The sequence below is a fragment of the Dendrobium catenatum genome, unplaced genomic scaffold (genome assembly GCF_001605985.2).
Source record: "Dendrobium catenatum unplaced genomic scaffold, ASM160598v2 fragScaff_scaffold_1209, whole genome shotgun sequence".
Taxonomy (NCBI): domain Eukaryota; kingdom Viridiplantae; phylum Streptophyta; class Magnoliopsida; order Asparagales; family Orchidaceae; genus Dendrobium; species Dendrobium catenatum.
The window spans coordinates 666,133-677,648 of NW_021319671.1; the positions used below are offsets into that span (position 1 = coordinate 666,133).

An 11,516-nucleotide genomic window follows, 5' to 3' on the forward strand; every position below is an offset into this window, starting at 1 on the left:
TTAACAAAAAATAATATCCCTCATTATATGAATGATTTGTATGATGTTTACAAGTAAGATAAGTACTATCTTAAGTACATCAATAATAAACATTATATAATACTATGTAGATTTTAATTCTCCCAAAAAAGAAATAATAGATATATTTTCTTTATAACTTTTATTAAATTATTATTATTTTTTATGATAAAGTATTAAGTACTAAGATACAATACGCCTATAACATACACTAATTTCAAATTTAAATATTCGCGGAAGAGCCGGAGGTCCTTCCAACGGGCTACTATGTCAGATTACTGAAAATTCAAAAAAAAAGACCGGAGATAAGGACCATCGTACACGTGTCGTTGCACATAGTCTTCGATCCCATTATCAAATATGATAATGTATTTTAACTTTTTCATATCTAATCAGATGGCTTCCGTCAAATCGATAAGTCGTTAATATATTTAGAATGCACACAAATTTGAACCACACGTGATACCAGTTGCATAATGTGGGTGAACTAGTGGGTGCAAGAAAATGAGATCAATTCACCTACTTAGCATGTGACGGCAGTATTTCCGCGCCCGGTCCCACTTTAATCCGGGAGATCGAACGGCTAGTGTTACTCCGTACTTTGCGTTTGTCCGTCCGATCGTTGGACGGCGGTTCTGATAGAACCGGGCCAAGATATTGCTGGATTACAGCTATGTTACCCGTTCGATTCAAATCTGACGGTCTTGATTAAGCCATCCCGCCGCCTCTGTCAAAATAAAATGCTCTGCGTAACCTGCTCTAAGTCTGATCTCTCACAGACCCATAGGATTAAAGGCAAAAGCTTTCCCGGTTGGCGCGCGCCCTCTCTCTCTCGGTTTTGCTTTGATTAGAGTGGTAATGGAAGGGCAGAACACGAAGTCGAAGCTCACGAGGACGCCTTCCTCGCTTCTACGTTCACCGACCCTTCGCTCCTCCGTTCACAGTCTCTCCGCTCTCGAAGAGATCAATTCCGACCCTGAGGAGGCCAAGCCGCATTTGCCACCGGTCTCGTCAGCCGCTGCCTCCAGTCTAGCTGGTTACTCTGGCCACCGTCTTGCCATCCTTTCCCTTCTCCTATTACTCATTCTCGTGTTCTCGTACTTTTTCCTCCGCTACCAGTCTCCCTCTCTGTGGTTTCTCTCCATCGCCTCCCCGGCTGTCGTCGCCGCCTTGAAAAGGTCCCGCCTTTCCCTCTTCCGTCGCCGCGAGACGGTAAGATGGTTCATTGGCGACGAGGAGGGGGACGTGGAGAACCCGAGTCCGAAAAAGGAGGGGAAGGCCGTGCGCGAAGGGATTGAGGTCTACAGCAACGGGGATTTCTATGAGGGAGAATTCCACAGAGGAAAGTGCAACGGGAATGGGGTTTATAATTTTTTCGGACATGGGAGGTACGAGGGCGATTGGGTTAATGGCCTGTATGATGGCTATGGGATCGAACGGTGGGCGAAGGGGAGCCGGTATAGCGGTCAGTATCGCCATGGACTGCGGCATGGGTTTGGGGTTTATCGCTTCTATAATGGTGATAGCTATGCGGGCGAGTGGGTGGCTGGGCAGAGCAATGGCAGAGGTGTGCAGAGATGCTCGGATGGGAGCTTTTATGTTGGGGAGTTCAAGTGCGGGGTGAAGCATGGAGTAGGGTTCTACCACTTTAGGTATGATGATGGATTGTTTGATTATGATTTGTCTATTTTTTGAATTTTTTTTAAGATTAGCAGTTGCCAAGTTTGTATTTTTAGTTGGTGAGTTGATTTCTTAGAATCTTTTTGCTTTCGACTGAATTTCATTTGGGTTAGATTTGATTGTTCTTTTTTGCTTTATTAATGTTTATTTCCTTTCCATAGTTCAGTGATCCTTTTCAACGTTATCGAGTAAGATATAAATGAAATTTTTGATTGAGATGATGTTACTGTTTGATTGGTTTTGTTGTCTTGTTGGATTTTATTGCTTGAAATTTAGGATTTAGGATTAAATAAAAATTGGAGATGATAGCACTATACTCATATTATGATGTATGTAATGTTTGTTGTCTTTACCTCTCTTTTCATAATAGAGTAGCAGTTGTATAGGAAATCGCCTGCAAAGTTTGAAACTTTTCCTCAACCTTTTTGATGGTTTCTCCTCTCTTTTCTTAAGATTATCCAATAGCGAAACAAGGTTACTTTTGCTTTGCTTAAAGTCATCTTCTTTTACTAATTACTTACTGAATTCAATTAAGTTGTGGCTAATGAGATAATATCAGTAGGTGTACACACAAATTGGCACTCTCATATTGAGATCTTGGTTATTGACACACTCTCTTTTATATTTGTTGAATTGATTTTCCTTCATACTTCTATGTGTCTTAAATGTTGCTTTAAGCCAATTGTAAGTCATCCTTCTCATTGGAAGCCTAGTTATAAAATTAACCTTTTTTTTACCTAAATTAGAAATGGTGATAAATATATGGGCGAGTACTTTGGTGACAAGATTCATGGTTTCGGAGTGTACCATTTTGCCAATGGGCAATGCTATGAGGGTTCATGGCATGAAGGAAGAAGGCAAGGTTTTGGAACATACACTTTCAGAAGAGGTGAAGCCAGATCAGGAGAATGGAACTGTGGAGCTCTAAAGAGCCCTCTCCCCTTTGCTGACACCAATGTTCAAAGAGCTGTGCAGGTATATAAATGTTCAAAATGTCATTAAATTGTTATTCCCCCTTAAATTTGCACTCTTGACACCTACATTTTCTTTAAAAATTAGTCTGCTAGAGAAGCTTCAGAGAAAGCTATTATCCTTCCTCGTGTTGAAGAGCAAGTAAACAAGGCAGTCGCCATGGCAAATAGAGCGGCTACAGCCGCTCGCGTAGCGGCTATCAAAGCCGTGGAGAATCAAATGAACGGAAAATTTTGTAACACAGAAACTTGAGGTGAACGATATTACATAATCCATCTTCTAATTGTATATTTTAATTATGATGTTTTAGATCTATTTAGCATGTTAGTGATCACAGGGGTAAACCCTTTCTGATCATCCTGTGAGTGAGGGAAATAGATTTTTATTCTAAGGTAAGGAAGATAGTAATACTGCCTTTATCTCCAAGATGTACATATACCCCACAAGTTTTCTTTTTTGAATCATATTGTGGTATTTTCTTTATTGAAATGATGTAATGATGTATGGATGGTGCTCATGTGCTTCTATTCTTTTTATTCTTAGCGATTCTATTTGGATTCTCCACATGGGTAGTAGTAACTTTAATTAGCACTTGCACTTATTTGTCCTTTTTTTAACACCAAAAGCATTTCAGAGCCTGGATCTTGGGAATGCTTGATAGAATAAAGGTTTCTGCTGCATTTCCTCATGACAGTCACAGTCAAGATCCAACCACTCTTCCCTGTATTATTCTAAGCTAGTCAAGAACAAACTGATTATGGCAGTGACGTGCCTTCTGACCCTCATCATAGTCGAATTTTTTATCATAAAAGAACACATCATGTATGTTACTTGTTTTCATGTATTGGGTCTATGCTTTTTTATTATTCTGTGTGGATGTAGGTCCAAATTCCTTAATGGAAATCCTGCTTTCTTTATCTATTTATTTCAAAATTTTCAAGTGTTCTTTATGTTTTCTTCATGAAAAATCAACTTCTGAAGGGAGGTTCCAAGGTTGATCGACCTTGTGCCTACTGTAGGAGTTATGAGAGAGAAGACCGGAAATTGAACGGACTCAAATGTTTCAAAAGATCACTAGTTGAATCTCTATTTAACTTTGTTTACCTTGTTTTTATTTCACGACGATTTACTGGAGCTTGCTTAGGCTTGGCTTGTTGGATTGACTTGCAGCCATGAAAGGGCTTCAATGTTAAGGTTTCTTGGAGTGGTTGTGCTTTGACAAGTCCATGAACATAATTTCCTTAAAGGCTCTCTGTTCCTATACATGCTTGCCTCCACATTGACCCTTGAGCTTTGATGCATCGATGGGATTTAGAGAATACAAAGGGTTAACAATATTGTGATTTTAGCTACCTTGCTAGGATTGACTGGTAATGGTCGTGCATGCAAGGTTTCTTTTGGCATGTTGGCCTAGTGAGGGAGAAATTATTCCATGTAGAGTCCAGACAGGAAGAACCGTTCGGACATGTGAGTGTACACACTGTGTACACTTACAGTAAAACAGTCCGGACTCCGCACAGAATAATTTCTCCTAGTGAAGGGATATGGTCTGTTCCTATATATGCTTGGTTGTCTCATGCACCATTGTTTCTGCCTTTCATGATGTAGGCGGTGTAAGCTTTTGCTAACAGGCTGAACAAATTGTGACTCTTACAACATCACCGGTAGCTTTTGCTAACAGGCTGAACAAATTGTGACTCTTACAACATGACCGGTGGATTCTGCGAATTGCTATTGAGAACAACATGACTTGCATTTAAACATATAGAAACTTTATAACTTGATGAGTTAAATGTGTAAAACTGCTCCGAAGAACTGGTAAAGTGGGCATAATATGAACAAAATAAACATATAGAAAAATTGGCTTCTATGTACTTATGCAGGCTCATTGCTGTGGTCAGAAGAGTGGAACTTGAATTAATATTGTTCTTGTTTGGAGTTCTTATGCCTCTAATTTGGTTGAAAATTTCAAAAAAATATCAATGATGTGGCATCAACATATTTTTCCATATCACTCAGTGTGACAGATCTTGATCATTATATCATATTGGGAGGTCTAGCATGAGACATTATCATTTTCTTAATTATTTTTTTAATTAAAGAAATTTTGTGAACTATCTTTAGTGCTCTATAACATGTTATCATACTTGTTTCACTTTTATACTAAACATAAGTTATATAAATTTTTAAAAAATAATAAAATATTATAATTCTGCTATATCTTTTCTTTGGGATCTCACCATATATAAATCACGTTTCTCACAATCAGTTAAAAAATCGATTATGCAAAAGCGATTACAAAGCAAGTATAATCTTCATTTTTCTTGCTAAGATGTTTTGGACTTCAACGCCCGGATTAGAAATCCAACTGTTTCAAAGAAGAAGAGCCAAGATGAACAAAAGTACACATACTTGCTTTTGAATCATTTGTAATAATTTCTTTATATATTGTTGGAACTGATTCTATATTGGGATTCGACACATGGGTAGCACAAGCTCTTAAAAAGCACTGATTTGTTCTTACTTCTTTAGCATAGCAAATAATGAATTCATTGACATTTCTTTAAGGTCAAAGCATAACAGAGTCTTCATCTTGTGATTGCTTGCTGGAATAATGGTTTTCCTCATGACATTCATAATCAAGATCCAATCACTCTCACCTGCTTCCTTCCAAGCCATTCAACAAGAAAATGATAATGGAAGTGCTAGACTGCTAGTGCTCTGAATCCTAGGCGTCAGCTCTACGGTTTAGAGGCCCCACTGTCTTCTGCATTATTTCATGCATTGATTATGCATGTAGGTCCGAATTCCTTCTCAGAAATTCTTGTTTGCTTTCGCTATTGAAAGAACTATGGTTGCTCATTTGCCAAATGCAGATATAGGGGTGTCAATTATTGACACGCCCTGATAATATGATTCAAATCCGATCCAAAAAATTCGAGTTAGGGTTGACCAGTTTAACAAATGGGTCGGGTTTGAGTTTCAATTTAGGGTTTAGTTAAAAAATGGGTCGGGTTCGGGTCAACCCGCTAAATTGAAATTGACCCGGGATTGACTCGGCTGCTAACCCGCCTCGCATATTCGCATCGCATATGCAAGACTGGAACTATGCAGTCTACACTGGCCAACCCACGTCTCTACACACGTAGAACCGCACAGGCGAACTCAACGTCTCGTTGAACAGAAGATCTGCACTGGTTTCACGACTCTTGCCCCGTCGCAGCATCACCCGCCATCGCGTCGAACCACGGAGCTGCACCAGGCTTGCCTGCCCTAGCAACAAACCAGGAGCCTCACCGCGCTTGAAGCCTCGTAGGCGGCGGACACGCCCCGGCCTCGCATTAGGCACGCCGCAAGACAGCTCTCGCCCTCGCTCGAATGGCTGAATCCCGATCACAAATCTCATTCATGGGTTCACGGGTGGGGTCAGGTCAAACCGGTAATCCGCACGGGTTGGGTCCGGGTTGACAAACCTGACCAGTTTGCAAAACTGGGTCGGGTTAGTGTCAACCTGTTTACAACCGGGTCAAGCGGGTTCGGCCCGAATCCAATCCGTTGACCCGATTGACACCCCTACGCTGATATACATTTTGTGTTTTAGTCAGGCTGTTAGCTGAGCAAATTAGTCATATTTGAATGTTTCAAGTATTCATTAATCATTATGTTTTCTTGATAAAGTAGTCATTCAAGACTGCTTCAACAAGGTTAGAAATTATAAAAGTTGACTTTGAATGAGTGAAGGCTGGCAATTAAAGGGGTATTAACTATTAATTGACCTTTCCTGTACCGATTTGACTTGGTAGAACTCTGAAACACTCGGTTTCTACTTGGATTTTCTGTGCAAGAAGAAAACTTGATTGCTTTCAATATCAAATGTAAAGCTCACCTGCTTGTAAGAAAAAAAAAAAATGGAGTTTGAACTCTTCTTATTTGGCTGAAAATAGCTGGGAGGTTTACTGTATGTTGTAGGCTCTCTATTGCATGAAAGGGGGAAAGCTGAAGGCCCTGCATTTGTCTTTTATCTTAGATTGGCTTTGTTTGTATGGACTGTTAAGTGAACAAACTTTACAGCTAGATTGGCTTATTGAGGATGTCTCTTTCTTTTGATTATGTTTTTGATGGTGCAATATGAATGGCTGATATGTATCCAAATTACACAATCAACCACTAGGAATTGAAGCAATCAATGATTTTTAGCTACCTAGCTTCAACACACTTGTAATTAGGGATGTCAATATTGGACCCGTTTCAACACTCGGTTTGGGTTGAGCCGAACTCGAAGCGGGGCGAGTTCGGGCTTAGCAATTTGACCCGTTTCAAAAATCAGGTTGGGTTCAATTGACCTGTTGACCCGAAAATGACCCGAAATTATACCAAAAACTTGTTTTGACCAGCCAACCCGAGATTGACCCGTTTTGACCCGAAAAGTGGAATTTGATCCGTTTTTGGACCCGAAATATAGCAATTTTTTGTTTGACTTTGGTCATTCGAGTCGGGTCGGGTTCGGGGCCAGAAAACCGACCCGTTTGCAAAAACGGGTCGTGTTCGAGTTGATCCGAATAGTGCCGTGTCAGTTTCGGGTTCAACCTAAACACGACCCTGACCCAAAATTTACACCATTACTTGTAATCAATAGATCTTCTTCTGAGGGACTATATATAGCTATATGCACATCAGTCTATAGGTCTATCGTTATATATTACCTTCATTGAATTTCCTTTCCCAGTACTCTCTTGAGATTATTGTTTCTTTTGGGATGATCTTTTTATTGTTTCTAAAATCATTTTATTTATAAAATTTTTTAATTCAAAAATTTTTTATATTAAAAAGTTACTTTAGAAACAATAAAAAACCGACCAAGTTGAACCCTATACTCCATCGCCTTTTCTGTTAATTCAAAAAAGCGAAGCGCCACTGATCTCCAAACCAGACGACACGATGGTACCTGTGAGTCGAACTTGACAGTTTTTTTTCTCATTTTCATATTTATCTTGAACAACTGCATCCCTTGGGATTGTTAATGTGCATCGCTTTGTCAGTTCTATATGAGAATATTTTTGTTACTGTTTTGATGTTCTCCCTACATCATTTTTACTAATTGAGAATTGGTAACCCATGATTTTCATTTTACCATTTATATCATACTCAGTCATCCTACATCAAAGTAGAGATTTGCTAAGACATGTAAGGCTTCGGTTAGAATAACTTTCTTACTGTTTTTTCGAGCAACTTTTTAGTACAGATTTTTAAGCATTAAGAAAGCCGTCCAAACGAATGCTTCGTTTGGGACGGCTTTCTTACTATTTTTTAAAGCTGCTTTAAGAAGTTGTATGAAAGATGTGCCAAACGAAGCTTAAGTGTTAGAGTTAATTAGTCTTATGTCAAATTAGTGAAAAATATAATACCATGTTGATTGTGCTTCATAGGCAAAAATTTTTCAAAGAAAAGGATTTGACTGGCTATGTGCAAAGCTCAGCTGTGATCCCCTCTTTAAAGACTGGAAACTCTCAGTAAAAATCATGATACGAAGACTCAAATCCTTCATTAAAAATTCAAATGTTCCAATTTATTAGAATTAATACATGCAAAACTTATATGAATATTGCATCTTCTAATACGGATTTATAGGTTGATACAGTTGAACTGTCCTATCCTTTATGGCCTGCGAGGGTCTCGCATTCTTCTCAAATCCCTGTGGAAAATTATATGTATTTTATTCAGATTCTAACTAAGAAAACAAAAAAAAAAAAAAAAAAAATTCTTCTGAAACTCACATCTTCTACAGCTTCTTTCAGCAATCTTAACTGTTCCACTGATACTGTCCTCACCTGTTCAGTAATATTATTGATGATTTTTATAAGGTGATTAACCAAGATAAAATCTTCATTAAGTCATTAATTAATTAGTTAGTTGATTAAAATATGTAATTTACCTTTCTAATGATGGTCCAAACAACACCTTCAGTGCATGGAGGAGTAGTGAGAGATCCTATATACCTGTAGTATTTCCTGCTTCCTCTTTTAATCTCCCTGGGGTCAACACTGCCTATCTTCACCTCCAAATCCTTCTTATCGCTCACCATTTTTATGTATTTCATCATCTGAATTATCACAAATGATAAATGATTTTTAATATTATAAATATATTAAATAAATAAATAGATATTATAATTAATTATTACCTTGGAAAGAAAAGTATCAGGTCGGCCAATTGTATATAGGATCCCCACCACTGCGTATTTTTGGTCACCTGCTCGTTGATGAACAATGTGCAGCTCCATTGAATATCTGGATTGATAAAGAGTTCATCATTATATATGTTTATGATAATTTTTCTTAATTTTTTTTTCAATTTTTTCTTGATAAAAGTTGGTTTGGTCACATGAAACGGCGGTCTTCCAATGATCCGGTTAGGAAAGTAGATATATTTGATTTGACTTATATTAAAAAAAGGTAGAGATAGACGTAATATAGCTTGGTTAGGAAATATTAGAAGTGACCTTTTCTTTATTAGATTTAAATGAGAATTTAATTTTTAAGAGGAAAAAATGGAGAAAAAAGATTCATGTAGCCAACACCACATAATGGGATAAAGGCTTGATGTTGTTGTACTGTTGTTGATAAAAGTTGACATGTTTAGATTTTGTTTGGGATAATTTTTTATTATTATTTTTTGACTATTTTTAATAGATTTTTGTATTTAAAAGTTATTTCATAAAGCAGGAGAAAAAAACTGTCTTAAACAAAATCTTAGGCTTTGTTTTGGGCAGATAAAGTTTTTTTTTTGTCTTTAAAAGTTCTTTTCTCGATCATAATTTCAAAAATGCTTTTCTAAATACAACTTTTTTATAATCAGAAGTTTGAAATAGTTATGAAAATATTGTTTTCCAAACACATTGTTTTTTACAAATTATTTTCATATTATGAAAGCATTCCAAAAGCTATTCCAAACAAATTCTTAAGATCTGTTTGGGACGGTGCATCTTTTTTTAAAGATGATTGTAAAGTTGTTAAAAGAAAAAATAATTTTTTTGAAAGTTGATGTGCCAAATAATAGCTTCTTAACACACAAATTTCTCAAAAAATATAGCGAGAAAGTAACATTCAATCAAAAATTATGATTTTGGTCGGAAAAGAAAACTAGTAACAAAGTTGTCTCAAACATATCCTTAATCCAATCACTTGGTATTTACTTGCTTGTAAGGAGTAAGAAATTTTTATCAAATATAGTTAAGTAATTTTTTAATATTTGATTTTTTTTAATTTGGCTTTCACTTTCATGAGTGAAAATATATTAATTTTATTTAGTCTCTATAATTTAAAAAAGTTGTTCATGTAGTATGATCAAGTTAACTTCCAAGTCTTCAAATTCATTATATAAATGATTTAACATTTAAATATATTAATGAAACTAGAAAAATGTTTTAATTTATTTTAATATATAAATGCTCTAATCTATATTGATTACATATCTATTAATATCAAAGTTGGTCAACTAAAAAAAGCTTTACATATAATTAGACTTTGATTACATGATATATTAATGAGAACAAATAGATAAATAGATTATCATAGCACATTAATATCAAAGTCTTATCATATGGTATAGTAATATTAATATTTAAAATATTTATGATATATTAGTAAGAAATATTATACATTTAAATTGGCATATTTATTTCTAATGAAGCTTATCATCAATATGCCAAAAAACACCCATGGCTATCCAACCAAACTAGTTATATATTAACAATAGAATGGAAGGATGGCATAAAGCAAAGGAATCCACTTTGCAAAAAGCAAAAGCTATGGAGCCTACTTTGCAATAATAGAAACAGTATTTTAAATAAGACAGTTATGACTCAATGAGATCTCTAAGTTCTTTTTGGGACATTTAGATCAATTAAGTTAAACTCATACATAGGACCCGAAACACGACCCAAACCCGACCCAAAAAAATCTGGGTTAGGGTCAACCCGGACCTGAAACGGGTCGGGTTCGGGTTCAACAAATCAACCCGTTTTAAAAATCGGGTCGGGTTTGGGTTGACCCAGCAACCCGAAAATGACCCAAAATTGACACGAAAACTCCTTTTTGACTCAGAAACCCGAGATTGACCCGTTTTTTACCTGATTTTGACCCAAAAATTGAAGATTAACCCGATTTTGACCTGAAAACTAGTAATTTTAGGTGAACTTCGGGTCATTCGTGTCGAGTCGGGTTGACCCGGACCCGAATCGGGTCGGGTTCGGGTCCAGAAACCTGACCCGTTTTTAAAAATGGGTTCGACCTGAACCCGGCCTGTTGACCCGAATTGACACCCCTACTCACACATATCACATACATAAGACTCGAATCTAAAACCTTTTAGTTGATGCGTATCCAAAACTCTCAACCAATAGATCAATATGAGTTGCATGAGATCTATAAGTCAACTAATGCATTCCAAAAATAATTTGATATTTGTCCATATATATCATATTTATTTACTTAGATAATTAACATATTTTATTTTTAATATTTGATATATAAATGAGTAAATTTGAATAATGACTATTTATGTTGCGTTGATGCAATTATAATTTAATTACATTTTATAATTTTTTATGCATTTCAAAAATTATTTATATTAATAGAAGTTAATTTATGATATATGTATTGAGCAAATAGTTAGAAGGAAATATTATAATCTATTTATATTTTATTAAAGTTTGATAATAACAATATTATAACATAGTAAATGATAGACAAAAAATCTAACATTAATTTTTAATTAACATTTTATATGAAAAATTGGTCCAACAAAAATTTAAAAGATAAAAATAAATTAAAATTTACTATGAAAAT

At 36.0% G+C, this 11,516-nt stretch overlaps 2 protein-coding genes across 2 annotated transcripts in view; one reads left to right on the forward strand and one right to left on the reverse strand.

Annotated features, from left to right (window-relative positions):
* Nucleotides 1–847: 847 nt before the first annotated feature.
* Nucleotides 848–3,153, forward strand: LOC110101554 (phosphatidylinositol 4-phosphate 5-kinase 9-like). The gene is made up of 3 exons (XM_020829490.2): nt 848–1,670; nt 2,445–2,673; nt 2,758–3,153. The coding sequence occupies exons 1-3, from the start codon at nt 877–879 to the stop codon at nt 2,920–2,922; spliced, it is 1,188 nt and encodes a 395-aa protein (XP_020685149.1). The 5' UTR covers nt 848–876; the 3' UTR covers nt 2,923–3,153.
* A 5,037-nt stretch (nt 3,154–8,190) lies between these two features.
* The window catches only part of LOC114580693 (alpha carbonic anhydrase 4-like), a 6,113-nt gene continuing 2,787 nt past the window's right edge, over nt 8,191–11,516 (reverse strand). Inside the window, exons 2-5 of the mRNA XM_028699054.1 lie at nt 8,852–8,957; nt 8,603–8,770; nt 8,445–8,498; nt 8,191–8,362 (exon numbers count right to left, since the gene is read on the reverse strand). Of these exons, the coding sequence (XP_028554887.1) occupies nt 8,282–8,362; nt 8,445–8,498; nt 8,603–8,770; nt 8,852–8,950 (402 nt within the window). The 5' untranslated portion in view covers nt 8,951–8,957 and the 3' untranslated portion in view covers nt 8,191–8,281. The remainder of the gene's footprint in view (nt 8,363–8,444; nt 8,499–8,602; nt 8,771–8,851; nt 8,958–11,516) is intronic.